The sequence below is a fragment of the Eptesicus fuscus genome, chromosome 22 (assembly GCF_027574615.1).
Source record: "Eptesicus fuscus isolate TK198812 chromosome 22, DD_ASM_mEF_20220401, whole genome shotgun sequence".
Taxonomy (NCBI): domain Eukaryota; kingdom Metazoa; phylum Chordata; class Mammalia; order Chiroptera; family Vespertilionidae; genus Eptesicus; species Eptesicus fuscus.
In genome coordinates this window covers 17,213,318-17,231,151 of record NC_072494.1, presented here as the reverse complement: position 1 = coordinate 17,231,151, position 17,834 = coordinate 17,213,318, and the positions used below count along the sequence as shown (strand labels likewise).

The following is a 17,834-nucleotide window of genomic DNA, read 5'->3' as shown; positions in this document are numbered from 1 at the left end:
ATGCTATGTTAAATGATAAACACTTTTTTTTTCATTTTATGCCTCGCAGTACAATTTTTTTAAATTTTTTTTATTGATTTCAGAGAGGAAGGAAGAGGGAGGGAGAGATCAAAACATCAATGATGAGAGAGAATCATTGATCGGCTGCCTCCTGCACACTCCCTACTGGGTATCCAGCCCGCAACCCAGGCATGTGCCCTTCACCGGAATCAAACCTGGGACCCTTCTGTCCACAGGCTGACACTCTTTCCACTGAGCCAAACCAGCAGGGCACAGTGCAATTTTTGACAAAGAATTGTATTATTATTGAAATACACTTCCTGAATCACATAGGTTGTTTAATAAAATCCTGCATTGTGATGGTAAGTCACTAGAATTTTTATACAGTAAATTCTTCATTATAACAATAATGATGAGTCCAGAAGGCAATTCATTGTGGCTTTGTAATAGAGATAATGCTTCTTCAAAAACACATCTATGTCCTTCAAAACATAATTTGAATAACCGTGAGATTTGAGGAAACCCATTTTATAAAGGAAGGGAGGGAAGGAGGGAATAGCTATTGATGAGTTCTCAAAACATTTAATGGAGTTTTAGATTACAAAGATTTGTTCAAATGGATTCTGTTTTCTCATTTTAAACACAATAAACCTCCATTGATGATTATTTGAAAATGGAGACGATGTCTGGAGTTAAGGGGATTAATTATGGACTATAGTTTTATAGATTTTACCTGTAGGAATTTTAGGTCAATATACAGTCTTTCAGTAGTAGCCCCAGTCACTTGGTAATCTCTTAACTACTTAGTGCCTTCATCAATTAAATAGAACTCAGAGCTATTTCAAAGAGACAAGTGTGGCTCTATAATAGAATCTAATTTCAAATGCTATTTGTTTTTATATTCGAGAAGAATATTAGTAATTTTCTAAACTTTATACTTCTGTTATTAAAGTGAATTATTGGCCATCATAAATCCTATGTATGTCTATGCCGGGTTTTATGTAAAAGCTACATATTTCTATGGCCTCATTTTAGACTATTGAGGCACAATGGCACAATCAACAAATGCTTTTTATGCCCTTTGATTAAGTTAAAGATTAAAGTCTTTTTAATAGATTTATAAACAGGAGCATAATTAATGACTTCTTGAATATCTTCTCTTTTGTGGATATAAGTCAGCATCCTATCTCATGTAATGTAACATACACACACATACACCTATATATTTTAAGCCTTTTTTTTTTTTTAATTTAGCTTTACCTAAAGTTGATACATCCCACTTTTTCAGATATTCTTTCCTTTTCAAGTTTTTCCAGTCAAAATCAAAGCACCTTCATATTGGCCGGTCAGAAATTAAAAGGCAAAAGCAATCTTAAAAATTAATCCAAATTGGTGTGGACAGTAACATGGGGCTAATTTAGAGCCCCTCAAATGAGAAAGGAGAGGTGGAGACTTCTAGGAGCATAGTTAGGCAAGTAAATTTTTAAATTGCATCTGTAACTTAAAATTACATATTTTCAAATTGATACAAGAAACCCATAAAGCTATGTTTACATGGGTATTAAAACTTCATGCTGAGATAGCTTTGAGATGGTAAATGAATAGGAATTCTTAAAAGTGTCTAGAGCATTTTTTAAAGGTTTTTGGGTTTTAAGGACTTTATAAATATTGAATTATTATAATTAACTTATTCTCTGTATACACAAAGGGGAAAAAGAAACTATTACAATTTCTTACTGTTGCAACTTGCCTATTTCTCTCAAAGTCTGGGGTAGTGAAGTACTGTTTGCCATCAGCAAGTGGGTACCATAGTCATTTAAAATAAATCAGTTTGTAATCTTTCCTCATCCTGCATGCTTGAAATAACTAATATAGATATACAATTGACTCTTGAACAATGCAGGGGTTAGGTGCACCAATCTCCAAGGCAGTCAAAAATCTGCATATAACTACAGTCAGCCCTGCACATACACAGGTTCCCACCGGGAATTTATCCTTGAACAACACGGTTCCAACGTGCTGGTCCATTGAAAAATGCGTGTGACCAATCCACACAGTTCAGACCCAAGTGGTTCAAGGGTCAAGACACCTGTGTGTGAGTTGGAAATTCCACCTAAAACCCTATTCTGCCCTTAATCTCAAGAATGTACGCTGCATTCCCATCTCCAGGGCAAGTTCTCCTCACCGTTGCCCAGCTTTGCTTATAAGTCCCAGTTTGTTGGGTTGGCACAACCCCAACACAATGAACATCCCAAAATGAAAACACCCCACTCTAAGTACTTTTGTGCCCTTTTCAAAGAGAAGCCAACACTATAGCAGTCAACCTGAGAACAGGAATGTGTGCAAGGTGAGAAAGTGATGATTTGTGTGAAATAACCAAAAAACTTGCCCTTGATCAGCTACTTTCAAAGTAAAATCACTGAATATAAAAGATGAGAAAGCATGTAAAGAGCCTTTCCTAGTATTTTTCATCGCTAAAGGTGTTGTATCATTTGCATTAGTCGTAACACAGAATCCCACTTATACAAGCCATTCACTCTCGCTATGGTAAAAGGAAGGTATGATTGGCTGTGGCATTATTTTGGTGCAATAACAATTAGTCACCTGTGCATAGGCATAACTCTGTATGAATTATGTAAGAGCCCCAGGAGGTCAGACAGAAAGCATGCATGAGAAGTGTGCCAGGTATGATAGAGATCTCTTCACTGTCTAGATCAGGTGGCAGGAGCCAGGATTTCCTAGGTATTTTAAAGGAAGGTTCTATTATTTTCATATGTCAGAACAATAACAACACCAACTGTATAAGAGTCACCATACTGTTCTTGTAAGAGATTTGGAAATATAATCTCAAGGCAGACAGATGTTAAAAGGGATAGCCGTTATTCTTATTTTACAAAAATAATCATGACAAAGCAAGTTACAGATATAGACTGAAAAAAGTTATCAATAGAGACAGAAATCTTACTCAGATATTCTGTTTCTGAGGTCATTGCGCCCAATTGACTTTTAAAAATTCAGGAGTTAAGTTCATATTTAAATTAATGTTGCTGAATTTAATAAACATAATTGCCAGTCCTTAAATTAAGGGAGGGAAATGCTTATATACATCAGCACTTTTATTTTTATTTATTTTTAAAAATATATTTCTTTATTGATTTCAGAGAGGAAGGGAGAGGGAGAGAGAGATAGAAACATCCATGATGAGAGAGAATCACTGATCGGTGGCCTCCTGCATGCCCCCTACAGGGGATCGAGCCCACAACCTGGGCATGTGCCCTTGGCCAGAATCGAACCTGGGACCTTTTAGTCCGCAGGCCGACGCTCTATCCACTGAGCCAAGCCGGCCAGGGCGACACATCAGCACTTTTTAAAAGTTTCCTTGTGTTGCTTTGAAAATAGCTACTTTAATTTAAAACATGGTAATAGGGTACAAGTCAGAAAACTATTTGTTAAGCTTGTATACTTCTTTCCAATGTACACTTACTTTGCTTAGTATCAACTCAATATGCCCAGAAAGAGCTCAACCCCATTCTATGAAAATGATAAGGAAATACTTCGTGTCATCATCAGAAGACTGCATCCGGTTGATCAGAAGGACTTAAGTCAGTCTGTATCTTGACAGTCTAAAGTTAGCCTTAGATAGATGTAAGTAGAAAATGAATTCACCTTGGGTTGGTTGGTTTGTTTGTTTATTTGTTTTTACAGATCCATAATATATCATATTCTCAAGGACCAAGAGAACTCGTAAAATTTAAGAGTGGAGATTTACTTTAGTACCTATTCTTCCAGTGCTACATGCAGTGTTGGTACAGTGCACAGTACACTGAGGTTCTGAATGCTCCAGAGGGCACCATATAGCTATGAAATATTTATCTGCCTGTGTTGATTACTGAAATTACTGAGTTAGTGACTGAAAGTATTCTCATAACACTGTCCAAAATAGAGGTTTGAAATGTTATCATAACCCAAGAAAATGCTTTTTTGTTGTATATTTGTTAGCATAAACTTACTGAGAATCAAAATTTCAAACTTTCGTGCTTTGCTATACACTTTCAATTTGTTTAAATACTATTTCTATTATCCATTCTTGTACCCACAGTTTTGGAAATATGTTACTTAGTTTGATTTACCTACAAACAAGTCTTAACTTTTCAACCACTATTTTATTTTTATCAGCCAAAGGTAATTTGTAGATTGTTTAACCTAAATATTGAGACAAGTAAATGAATAAGTAGACATGACATAAATTGGAAACTTTACATCACGCTTCTTATATTTGATAAGACTTTTGAGTTTTTTTACAACAAACATTTATCCCCCTCTTATGTAAGATAACAAAAGAAAGTGAAAAGCTTCAAAACTATATCGAAATATTCCCAAACTATGTTATTTATTTAAGCACTTTGGAGACAAGGTTTTAACAGAAGCTTAACCATAATTTTCCATTTATGAGAGACTGGTATGTCAGTAGGGGTAGTGTGCACGTCAGGTAGCCATATTACCGCATTGACTATGTCCATATGTCAGATTGCTGTGTTTTATGAAGAAAGATACAATCCATTTTGTTATAGTACTCGTCATAGTTTTAGATGCTATTCCATCTCTTGACCTTGTTCATTTTGATAGTGCATTATCACTTTTAAGATTCTGGTTGGTGCTTACATTACAGTAACTGGAGGTCATTATTCATATTTTAACTGGACTCAAAAGTTTTTAGTACCAGCATTAACTTTTGAATTATGCTCAAGGTCTTAGACTTTACAGCATGTTTAGTTTCTTTTCATTTCTTATTCGTATTTTTCAGTACCTAATAGTCTCCGGCTCCCACCTCCAACAAGAACTCTCCTCTCTGTTCAACATCAGAAACATTTTCCTCTTTGGCATGTGCTTTCTAGTTCCCCAAGCAGTAGAAGCAAATTGGAAAGTGCAGCTGTCATTCTCGGAAGGTCATAGATCACACTGGCAGCCTGAGTAATCCAAGAGGTTTTAAGTATCATAGCATTGAGTTTAAAGTGAAATTCGCTCTGACAGGGCTGGCAGGCCAATAGGAAAAAGAAATATTTGTGCTTGGAGAAGTGCATATGTAGAGACCAAGGGTATAACTGATGGCTGGAAGTGATTTCAGTCTAAAAAAACAAATCATTAAGAGAGTGCATAGGGGTAAAATACACAGTTCATATTTTAAAGAGTCTCAAAATGAACCAGCAACTAAGGTTAGCATTACAGAGTAATTAGCTGTGGTGTTCGGGCTTTAACTCACTCAGTACCAGACAGGACAGTTAAACCATCACTGTGAAAACATTGCTACTTACATTATAGTGTCTATGTTAAGCCTACAGCAGTCATTTTTGTACCTTAAAAAACCAAGGTATTATGACAGATTATATAAATGTTGAAGCAGTAACAGACAAACAGTTATTCAAAGGAGGTGCTAATGACTCAGTTTATTGACCTAGGGGTTACTTAAGCAGCTCGGTGAGCTCCCCGCACATTTGGTGGTGTGAAATGAGGCATTGCTTGATATTACAGAACTGCCAGCTTCAAGCAGCCTTGTGCTTCGTTGAAAAAGTGGAAGTTAAAGATGCCTTCATTAAAAGATTGCTGAAAAAGTTGGAGACCATTATAGATTTGAGTAAATATTCACATCGGCTTGATAACCACATCTGACAGCTTCCACCAGGCATCTATTAGGGTATTTTTTTCTGTTAATTGCTGTAAATAAGGGAAAAGAAAACATCTTCTAATGGCTCAGTTGTTTCTTCTAAATCCTTGTTCTTTTCAAGAAAGCCAATTTTGAGTTACAGGAATATAAAGCTTATAAATGCTTTCCTTGAATGTGCAGAGCAGCTAAAAAGTGTAAAATGGAAGGAGACTTCCAGCAAGACGGTAGACCGAGCTGACTTGGAAGGGCAGCCTCCCATATAAATGCATAGAATAGGACAACCATTTATAATTCCTGGCCAAGTTCACAAAAACTCACAAAGATAGGAAACACCCCCAGTGACACACATGCACACAAAAAAGAAGCACCCACAAGAATCCTGAATGGGGTGTGGGTTTTGTGGTGTATAGGGGGGTGGCACTGAATTCTCTATATAAAGTTGGGAACTTTGGTTGAAAAGAGATCTCCTGGTTTTAATTCACCAGCTTGCTCCATATACATGAGTGGGTTCAGAATTTAGACTGTATAGTATAACTGAGGGAACCCCAAATCCAGAAATTATTAAAATTGCTTCAGGACAGTGAAATCAGCAGGGCCTTGAAATTATAAGCAAATACAGAACCTCTCTGTAGAATTATTTCCAACGCTCAAGGGCCAACAGACAGGAAAAAAAAACAAATAAGCCTGAACTTGAGCACAATAAAAAATTACAGTGCTCATAAAGAAATGACTGTCTTGAAGGAGAAGCGTCAGATGCAACCGGAAGAGTCAGGATGCCCAAGAACTAGCATTAACAGAGAAGCCTCAGTGAGGCTATAAAATACAGGAAAAGGAAAAGGATAGAAAACTTAATGCAGAGGTTGTATAGTATAAAAAGATACCAACTGTAAAATTAAGATGTATAATAAAAGAAGTGTAGACTGAGTGATATTACAGGAGCATCAATAAAATAGATTTTCTTTCATTTGGAATAAGTTCATGACCATGTTACACATGCTTCCCTCATTCGTACAGATTAGTTTTTCTCGGAAGCATCTCAGTATAGTAACTAAATTAAAAGGATCTGTCAGTGGTACTTTTCCCATTAGAACTGATAGATGTCTTTTTTTTTTTTTTTAATGTAAACTCCACATGAGTACTTTAAACACAACTTCCCACTACTCATATCATTTGTCCCTGATTTTGGGGGGAAATATTACTTAGCTTGATTTCACTAAAAATATGATTCTTTAGTATTCTTAGGCATTTAGTTTTATAATAAAAGGAAAATTGATAATCACACCTATGAAAGATTAAAAGAAAACTAAATGGGAAATTACAGCTAAACTTGATATATATTGGTGAAGCTCATTAAAAGACTGCTTACCTGCTCATTTTCTCAATAATACAAAGGCTCAGGTCCAAAGCAATATTTTCGAGCAACCCAAAATATATATTTATTACATATAAATTTGTAGGAATGAGATCCTGTCAACAGTTCAATGAACATAATAGAAGCCATTCTACAACAGTAGTACCTTAGCATGCATGTACATTACATTTTTCAGTGTCCAAGACAACAGAGTCTTCCTAGCCTTTTCATCGGCCCTAGTTACAACACTTTGCATATGCCTGATATTCCTGTTTAGCTCTAAGTAAATTATTTCACACTTATAAAATGAAGACATCAATTATATGAGAGAGCAATGTAAACCACATTTTGTCGGAGGTAAATAGCTGAAAATTTTAAATTTTATAAGGCTTGCTTTCTAACTTTGCAAAAGGGCAATACTCAGTGATAAGACAAGCCCTCCATCTAGTGGTTGGTCTGAAAATTACGGACCTTTAGATCTTGATTTAATAATACTATGTCACTATACAAACATTAGGTAAAATTTTATAGGCATTGTCTCATTTGATCAACACTTCTCTTGTGACTATCCTATCTAATAAAAGAGTGATATGCAAATTGACCATCACTCCAACACACAAGATGGCTGCCCCTATGTGGTCAAAGATGGATGCCCCATGTGGACACAAGATGGCTGCCACAAGATGGTCAGCAGGGGAGGGCAGTTGGGAGGGACCAGGCCTGCAAGGGAAGGCAGTTGGGGGCAATCAAGCCTGAAGGGGAGGGCAATTAGGGGTGACCAGGCTGGCAGAGGAGGGAAGTTGGGGGTGGCAGGGATTGCAGGAAAGGGCAGTTGGGGGGGACCAAGGCCTGCAGGGGAGAGCAGTTGGGGGGGACCAGGCCTGCAGGGGAGGGCAGTTAGGGGCAATCAGGCTGGCAGGGGAGCAATTAGGCATCAATCAGGCTGGCAGGGGAGCAGTTAGGTATCAATCAGGCTGGCAGGGAGAGTGGCTAGGGGGTGACCAGGCTGGCAGGCAGAAGTGGTTAGGGGCAATCAGGACGGCAGGCAAGTGAACAGTTGGGAGCTAGCAGTCCTGGATTGTGAGAGGGATGTCCGACTGCCCGTTTAGGCCTGATCCTACTGGACAGTTGGACATCCCTCGAGGGGTCCAAGATTGGAGATGGTGCAGGCTGGGCTGAGGGACACACACCCCTGTGCATGAATTTCACGCACCAGGCCTCTAGTCTATAATAATAAAAGGATAATATGCTAATTAGACCAGACAGCCAAACGACCTTCCAGATGAAGCCACGGAGGCCAAGGCAGAGGCAGTTAGGGGCGATCAGGCAGGCCGAGTAGTTAGAAGCCAGCAGTCTTAGATTGTGAGAGGGATGTCTGACTGCCAGTTTAAGCCCAATCCCGCAGGAATCAGGCCTAAACTGGCAGTTGGACATCCCCTAAGGGGCCCCAGATTGCGAGAGGATGCAGGCCGGTCTGAGGGACCCTCCCTCCCCCGTGCACGAATTTCATGCACCAGGCCTCTAGTATATAAGAATATCAAGAAAAAAATGTTCGCTTCTGCCAGAACAGTCCAGCCCTTTCTATTGAATACAGAGGCAAACTACTGATCTCATCTACGTGGAATACCACAGACTCTAGTTATTGCATGAAGCATATTCCCATTTAAAGGGGCAAAATTTGTTTTGTTCACAATTAACTATAACTTCTAAAATTTTCAGTCAATTTTTATATTCTTTCCCTTTATTCTCAGTTCCCAAATAGTAATAGCAAACCACACACATTTTAAAAGAAAAAAATACTATTTTTTTGGTTTGAAATATATATAGCATATTTGATCATTGTTTTTCTGCCAATGCCTCTCCCAGCTCTCATTAATGACTTCACATGTGGACAGCCATAATATGCTCTTAAATGTTCCCCATGCTCTTGCCTCTCAACACCTTTTGTTACCACAGTTATCCCTCTAAAGAACAGCAGTAAATTGTTCCCCTTCTTAAAAACCATGACAACTCTCCAAAAGTATATAGCTCTTAAGAAGGCATATGAAGAACTTTCAGAATCTATCCTCACCCCCCTTTCTAAGCCTTATCTCCTGCCACTTGCTCACATCAGAAACCCAAGACTTTCACCCTAACATTCCACTTGCTGTCCTTCAGCCCTTTCACTTCACAATCTCAAAAGAACTCCAGCCTTTGATTTACCTTATGGACCACAAAGATAGGTAGTTAATAAGACTCACCATTCCCTATTTAAAAATGTATTTGTCATAAAAGATTTTGTCTTAGGTAGAATAGAATCACTAAAGAAAGACCCAAAGTTTTTATAAGATATTCAACATGGTAGTTATAAGTGAAAATTGTATGTGTGCCTGTGTGTGTGTGTACACAGAATTATACACAGACACATGTGCCTTCAGTGTAAGTCACTTTGTGGTAATGAGACCTTAAAGAACTTTAAGATCAATACAGCTTTAGCCTACTTTGGCAGAGTCAGAAAAAGAATCTGGTTATATTCTATACTGGTTCCAGACCACATTATAAGTTATACATCTTCAGCTTCATTTTAAGAAAAATACTGAAAAAAGTGATGTTACCAGTATTTTAGAGAGAAAATGTGATGGTAAAGATTTTAGAGACCATATCATGAGGAAAGATTAAACAGGAGTTGTAAAATAGATATTAAAGAAGAATAAGACTTCTCGTGTGGCTCCAGAGGATAAATCGAGGACTAATAGAACCAGATCTCAGAGCGGTGTAACAAGGAACTTTCTAACAGTCTGATATGGCCATAAAGGGCATGAACTGCCTCCACGGTGGAGTGAGACCTGCATTTCAGAGGTGTTCTCACGAGAATGGGATAGACCCTGTTAAGGGTGCTGTTGTGGATGAAAGTGTAGACCAGTGATGGGCAACCTTTTGAGCTTGGTGTGTCAAATTTCACCAAAAAACTGAGCATAACTTGGGTAATGTGTCACTTTGAGGAAAAAACATTATTTTGCAAATGTTTCATCCTCGGCATGCGGCCGCCTCAGCGGCCACGTGTCATCAGAAATGGCTACGCGTGTCAGTGCTGACACGCGTGTCATAGGTTCGCCATCACTGGTGTAGACTATAGATGATTTCTGGAAATGTGTCCAACAAAGATTCTGTGAAAGACAACATGGCTGGAATTTTCTTTTGTAGCATCCACTAATATATTCACTATTTACTCTGCATTCATTTTGCCTACTTGGGAATTTCAAAGAAGGAAAAAAAGTCTTGTATTGCTTTTATCTAATTTTAATAAAATAACGATAATACTTTTCACTTATGCAGCACTTTTCATCCAAGGATTTCAAAGTGCTTTACAAACATGCACTAATTAAACCTCCCAAACAGCCAGAGGTAGGTGGCTTTCCTCCCTTTCTTTGGGAATGTCAGCTCTGGCCCAGAGTTCAGTGAGAACATCAGAGGGCCTGGGACTGCCCCCGGCTGCTGTCCCCGTGTACTGTGCTGCATGTGATGCGTCACCTGTCATGTCTGGGTCCCCCTCCCCCCATCATCTCAGGTTTAGAATTCTAATGAATGCTGTTAAAAATTTATTTGGAGCCTTGTTAATATTACAGGAAATTGAGTCTCCTGCTTGCTGAATGCTAATAAGAGCTCTAAGGGTTTTTATAAAATAAAACCTAGGTGTAGTTTTTATATTTGTTTTTGGATTTTAAATATAAATGTTTTGTTTATGAAGAATTTGCCATTTCCCTCTCTGGGTACCCAAAAATCTTTGTTCTTGGATCATAAAACTTAATAGCAGGTGGGGTTGGAGCCCTTACCTTTCCAAGTTGTCTTTTCACAACAAATAGTAACCATTTTCATTGAACTAAAATTATATATTTTCAAGAAGAGATCTTGCATTTTGGTATTTTTCTAATTTAAAGTTCCGAAGTATGATATCTAGACCTGAGGATGCAGGTCAAGTGATACTATATAACTAGTCCTGGAAAGGAAGAGTGGTCTAGTTGTACTATATTCTGATCTAAAGGGACACACAGCTCCTATGTATAGGTCAGCAGTACCAGGAAGCGGACATGCACATGCAGAGACACATGTGCAGTGCGGGATTAAGGTCCCATATAAACAGCCAACTGTACGCACTTACCTGAAGCAGAACAGTCACGCCGGGCAAGGGCAGGGGCACATCTCACAGCTTAGTCTCCCTTGGTTCTCAGGGTCCCTCGTGAGGACGTGCAAGTGCCTTTCATACCGTTGCCTCCCACGGGAGAAAGAGTAAATAAATGTCCATATGTCTGTCCCAAAAGAATGGAGGTGGCTTCAAATTTTCCTCCTCCTGTGGAAATTCAAGACATTTTGTCCTTGACATTGTACTGCACAGAGATGTCTCTGTGTAAATAGGAAACCTGCAGGCTCAGACACAAACTCATCAGAGTTCTAGGTTACGTCTTACTTTCACTGACTGGGTGCAAATTCTTACCAGCAATGTGACTGACATTTCAAAAAAATGTGATACCCACCTGTCAACTTACTATGGAAAGTAACACCATCAGGCAAATCAGATGTCTGTTTATTCTTTACCCTGTTAGCAAGCCCCATGAGAAAACAGTGATCAGAAGTTTGCCTATTGGTCATAGGAAGAAAGAAAAAATGGAAGGTTTTGCCGTTTGAGTGTATAATGACCTCAGATTCTCAGAACCTTTATTGAGGCTCCTTCCTCGCCGAGGACAAGCCTTCCAGAACAGTCAGGTGTTGTCCGAGGTCCCCCCAAGGCATTGCTTGGGTCGGTTTTACCAGCATTGCCTCGGGAGCTTGTGGACAGACTGCCTTCTGAGGCTCCTCTTCCTCCTTTAGATAGAATTAGTCATACTGTCACAGCTCTGTGAGAGGGTCAGTGTTCACGGTGCTTTTGTCTAGTTCTTCACTGATCTGTGTGTGCTTCTCATTTCCAAGTTCTTGAAAGAGATCTCTCCATAGCCCCTAGACTGAGAAACAAAGACAAAATTGAGTTGAGTTTAACCTAAGTCTGCTGCTGCTTGGCCTCAGAAGAGATGCTAAAATATGTAGGGAGTGGCTTAAGTAGAAAGATGATAAAGGAAGGAGTTGAAACCCAGAGCTATACCATCCCTCTTTATATAGTAGAGTGTTGTTCAGATACATATTTGTTAGCCTTAGTGCTCCAGGGGGAAATTTTCTATAGCAATTTTCCTCTGATTCTAAAATGATGCAGGTGTAGCTGAGCTCATGGACTACACTAGTTTCTGAGATATCTTTAAAGCTGCCTTTAGACTAATATTTCTCTTCATCATAAAATTTACCCTTCCCATAGGACCAAGGTAGGAGGGGCGTGCTAATATTTTGCCATTGTAAGATAAAATTCAAACTTGATTTTCAATCAACTTTCAGAAATTATAGACAGAGCCCAAAAGTTTGATTTATTCAGCATCACTCATTATAAATGCTAACCTATACTTACGTTTCAGAAATTCCATTCCTCTGAGAGGTAGATGCACACAACTAATATGCCCTATATGTATTATGACTCTTTATACTTTAGTTCTAAGTTCTATCCCAATACACACACACACACACACACATTATTTAAAACCTTAATATTTTAAGTTATAAAGTGCTTTCATCTCATTTTGAGCTGTGAGAGTAAGTTAGTGGCTATTTGGATATATTGTTTAATCATATTGAGATTTTGCTTGCAAGAGAAAAGTATTTTCCATCTAATAATATAATCTTAAATCATTTAAATATATTTATCTTTTCAGAGCTTACATTTCTGCATCATAAGCCCTTTCCTTTTATTGAAAACGAGCTCACTGGCATTCACTGCATGAGCTGTGCATGAGCATGTTGCAGCTACCATATTTGCCTGGCAAAGCTCGTGATTTTGCTAAGTGTTTGGTAATTCTCTGAACCTTAAAAGGTGCTCTGGAGAACAGATTCTCTTCTAAATAGTTTACTAATGGAACAATGATTTGTTTAAGATAATAATATTCAAAGTCATCCATTATCAAGTTATTTTTATAACTGAAGGTTATCTTTGGACTTCTATTTCCATGGAATAAATTGAATCAAAATGTATAATTAACTTGCTGTTACTCAAATATGTACTACTGAGTAAATTTTTGCACTGCGGATCCAGAAGAAGGATTGAAGATCAAATCTGGCTCACTTTGAAATTCTGTAAAATGTCCTGTCTTCTTCCTTTACTCAAATGCTTAGTGTGCAATTTGGCCCTGAGTGAGCATTTCCTGTTAAAATCCAACTGCATGTCCTTATAATAGTGGATCAGTCCTACATCCTCATATGAAGGAGATCTCATTATAAACAGCAAAACTCATTTTTCCAGTTTTAGCATTCCCTCGGATTGTATTTCAGATCATTGCTAGCATGTAAAATCTTTTCATATTCTGGCATAAAAGCCATATATGCATATAATTTATTGAACTTTTCTGATCTGTCCTCCTCTTTATCTTTAATGGTTTTACCCTGATGACAGTGGTTCCCAACATTTTTAATGCACATCATTAGAAGTAAATATTTATCCTACACCTTTTTTGGCTATATTGATTTTTTAAAGGATTGGTAATATCCACATCAATCACTTCCACTGCTAGGAAGAGAATCTTGAAGGTGTAAAGTTCCAGGCCTCTTACTTGACCTGCATTGTGGATGTGTGATGAAAAATATAACATATTTCTTTTTCTCTTTCTAGCCTTGGAATGGATGGCTTTGGCCAGCCAGTTGGCATTCTGGGACGCCCAGCGACAGCGTATGGATTCCGCCCTGATGAACCTTACTACTATGGCTACGGATCTCGATAAAGTCGTCCCTTTCCATATGTGCTCTTAGCTTAGAAGAAACCTGTGTGGTTTGGGTTGACTTTGAATATTGAGCTAATAATGCATGTTGATACTATTGCAGGTCTGTGCTTGTTTTTTCGTTTCATGTTGTTAGCTGCAGGTTAACTGCACCCCCTACGTCCCCTGTTAAGTAGAGTGGATGCTTGACACTGTTCATCATCGAGCCGTATCTTGATGCTGGATAACATTTCCCTTGAGACTCAGAAGTGGATGCTGAAAAGCAACTAGACTGGAAAACAAACACTACATTATGTACATTAAGTGACTAATTTAATTTCTATTAAAAAGAAACATAAAGTACAAATGAATTAGAGAAAGTCATGTGTTTCTATTTAATGTGTTTCATTAGGAGTTACATGCTTATATAGGGTGCATGTGAATTTTATTTTTCCCCGCCTCATTTCCCCCCTTGTAAACTCTTGAGTATTTCATGTGGCATGTGCTACCCTGAAAATTTATAAAAAGACGTCACCTTTTTATTCCATGCCATGTGCCTGAAAAGTTGCTTCCCAAAGTTACTATGAGTTTTCAATTAACAATGGAACATATGCCATATGTTGTTATATATGAGCATAGTCTCTTCAACCATTTGCATTCATGTCTTTCTGATTTTAATATAGAAAGTCTGGGACATCTATTAGTATGCATGAAACTAGATTAGTATTGGGCTTTTAAATTTTATGATTTGTGAAGTCTAAAGTATGGTAAAGCTAATTTTCCTCTCTCTGAGGAAAATTAAGAACAATATTTTGCTCACTAAGATACTTGTTTCCCATTTGTTCACTTGTTATAAGATAGATTTAAGTAGTGAGAAATGGAAAGACTTTATAATTAATCATGACTTTTGAAAATAGCTCAATGTTTTAATGCTTAAAGTTTACTAAAGCAAATAAAATAGCAATAATCTGTAACTATTTCCTTGAGCACTTGCTGTGGAAGGAATTATGTAAGGCTTTGAAGGGAATGTATAGATCAAAGACAACTTCTGTCCTTGAGTTTTAGATCTCATTGATCTACTGCACTATTTATTGGCTTGATTTATATTTAAGGAACAGTAGAGCTGGAAAGAGCCTTTGAAATAACTCAGTCCATCTACCTATTTGAGAAACCAATCACATAAAAATGTTCAATATAGTCAACATTTTTAAACTACTGCTTATGTCTAAGAATATGATGCTTCTGAGGGACTATGTGACTCTGAAATATGATTTGTGTCTTTGAAATTTCAACCTAATTGCTCTTTCCGAAAACATACATTTGTCTTGGTTTCTATTTCAACCATAGACTATTAAAACTGGAAAAGGCCCTTGAAGCAACCTTATCAAATTCTTTCAGTTGAAAAAACTGGCCAGGAGAGATGAAATTATTTTCCCAAGCTTACCTGTTTGGTCAGTGACAATCTGTCTCCCTGCTTCCAACCCAGTAACCTCAACACTAAGCATCTTGCCTTGTTATTTGTCATATGTACAAAGATTAAATAAACATAATAAGAGACATTAATAGAAAGACAAAGCAAACGTGCTAAAGCTTAACTTCCCACATACTATTACAAAGTGATTTAGGAAGAACATCATATGGAGAATCTAACACAGTAAGTACTAAACGTGTGTTAGTTACTCTTACTACATTAACTTGTTTTATTTTTTTCATAGAATTTACATTAGCTGAACTTATCTTTGTTTGTTTATATGCTTATTGTCTCTCTGTCCCCCTACCCCTAAGAAGTGAGGTCTGTTGAGAGCAGGGAAGTTGTTTTGTGCTGGTGTCTTTCTTGTCTGTAGAGTGGAAGCTGGCGCACAATGACCAAGGAGCGAATGTCAGGGAAAGTGTAGAGTCACTTAGCTCAGGTACAGATCCACAAACAGTAGCAGTAGTTAAACGTTGGTGGTGGGGCAGGCATTTTGAAAAACTACAGTAACATTCCTAGGACTACGGTACTGGCACATCTTGAACCCCTTAAACAAAAAGGAAAAAAAAGCTTTATTTGGGCCCCTCAAACAACCCACTTTTCTGTAATGATTGTTCCTTCTTTTCTTAGTGGTCAGCACAATGCATGGCACAGAAGGGTGTGTATTAAATACCTGTGGAATAAACATAGTCTGTAGCATGAGGTTACAAGTTCTAGAACATTTGTAGTGTTTAAAACACAGGGTAATCTTTCTTTCAGTAACATGGGTGTCATGATGTCTCTGGTTGACTTTAAATTTTCTCAGCATAGGCAGTGTGATGTTCTCTGTGGTTTAATTGGTTCCAGGTATACCATAGAGGCGGTTAGCATTCTAGTAATCAGAATGCACACTGCAGGGGTAGCTAGTAGCATCATACCAGAAAGGCCACATTCCAGAGATGGAGCTACAAATGCTTTAACCACCTTGATCTCTGAAGACACCAGATGTTTTACTAATTAATTATCATGGTAATCACTAACCATGTGTGACCACTGAGCGTGAAAATATGGCTAGTCCAAATTCTAAAAAAATAAACATCCATTTTAAAGATAGTACAAAATGCAAAGAATCTCAATTTTTCATATTGAGTGCATGTGTAAATGACAGTCTTCTGGACCTACTTAGTTAAAACAATATTAAAATTACCTTCATTCTGTTTTTAATGTGGCTACTAGAATTTAAAATTATCTATGTGGCCTGAATTTTATTTCTATAGGGCATCACTGACTTAGTACACAACTCGGCCTTCATCAAACTATTAGGACAGATTAAATGCTATTTGTGTCTGCCTCCTTATAAGTATTTAATCCATTTCTGAATAAGGGGCAACATTTAGTCTGCTAGTAGCTTTCACTTAACTTGAAGAAATTGTGGGCTCCTTTATCTAGAAGTTTCAGCTACTGTTATCGACTAGAAAGAACCTAAACGTTTTAGATGACGGAATGCTTTGGGTCAGCTGTCATCTGTGAAGTTGTAGACGCCTTGAGTAGGAGTGATGATGACCACAACCATGCAGATGACAACAGGGAAAATAGATCGTGTTTACACCGAGTCGTGTAGTTTTAAAACTATTACGTATATTCACTTTATTCTCACAACAGCCTATTAAGTAGAAACCATTAATATTAATTATAGGTCCTATAGGGCCAACTTGACTCCTTACTGAATTAAGTGTAACTTCAGACTTCCCTGTCCAGAGCTCAGCCACCGTTCCAATGCATCACTTCGGGCCACGCGGCTCAGCCAATCAGAGCTGCGGCGCTCGTGACGTCACTCCAATTGCCAGACCCCCTTCCTTCCGTTCCGCCCCTTTGCTATTTGTTAGAAGCGGCTGGGGGCCATTTTTGATTCGGGCGGAAATCAAATGGAAACTCGGGGTCAAAAGCCTGAACGTTACAGTCCAGACGAACTTGCGTATTTAACTCAAGAGCCAATAGAGAAGCCCGGTTCACAGCCCAACAGGCTGCTGGGAGCGGTGAGGGAGTCGCGAGGTGGGCACGGCGCCCACACTCAAGATGGCTCCGGCCGGAGCGTCACCCGGCCGGCCGCTCTAGCTCGGTTCCGGGTTCGTGCGCCTCGGTGGTGGCGTCGGAGGGCCGCAGGCTGGCATTCTGTCCGGCTTCCGGATCCGTCTCTATGGTGGCGGAGGGACCAGACCCCCGAAGACTGTGGGTGTAGTGGCCGGAGCCTCACGGGGGAGGCGAGGGTGGTTTGTGTCCACTGGGGGCGAAGAGGGGACCGGCGCCAAGACCCTCGGCCACCTCCCGCTGCCCTCCGGCAGGTAACAGGGCGCCGCGTCCCTGTCCGTGCGGCCCGGGCGCGGGGAGGGGCGGGGAGCGAGTGGGCGGTGGGCGCGCGCCCGGCTCGCGGGTCCGCGCTTGGGGGCGAGCTTGGCGCGGCGCCGCTGCCGGTTGAGCCCAGCCCGCCGCCTCCGTGCAGCCCCCTGCGGCCTGCGGGACGGCCTCTCCGCGGGGCTGGCGGGGTCCCGGCCCAGGGCGGCGCTGGCG

At 39.2% G+C, this 17,834-nt stretch overlaps 2 protein-coding genes and 1 long non-coding RNA gene across 10 annotated transcripts in view; 2 read left to right on the top strand and 1 right to left on the bottom strand.

Moving 5' to 3' along the window:
- KIFAP3 (kinesin associated protein 3) overlaps positions 1-14,198 on the top strand; it is a 143,102-nt gene extending 128,904 nt beyond the window's left edge. For all 3 annotated transcript variants that reach the window (XM_054712272.1, XM_054712273.1, XM_008145826.3), the window contains one exon: positions 13,732-14,198. In XM_054712272.1, coding sequence (XP_054568247.1) covers positions 13,732-13,840 — 109 coding nt within the window. In that variant the 3' untranslated portion in view covers positions 13,841-14,198. The remainder of the gene's footprint in view (positions 1-13,731) is intronic.
- On the bottom strand, positions 5,431-17,318 carry LOC129148030 (uncharacterized). Its single transcript, XR_008555219.1, has 3 exons — positions 16,991-17,318; positions 11,152-11,989; positions 5,431-5,712 (listed from the first exon to the last, which is right to left on the bottom strand). It is a non-coding gene; the product is annotated as an uncharacterized LOC129148030 (long non-coding RNA).
- A 233-nt stretch (positions 17,319-17,551) lies between these two features.
- The window catches only part of SCYL3 (SCY1 like pseudokinase 3), a 29,591-nt gene continuing 29,308 nt past the window's right edge, over positions 17,552-17,834 (top strand). For 5 of the 6 annotated variants that reach the window (XM_054712278.1, XM_054712276.1, XM_054712277.1 and 2 more), the window contains exon 1: positions 17,556-17,608. The gene's annotated coding sequence lies outside the window, so the exon portion shown is untranslated. Of the gene's footprint in view, positions 17,609-17,834 lie in introns of all 6 variants that reach the window. The other variant, XM_054712274.1, reaches the window with a different exon arrangement.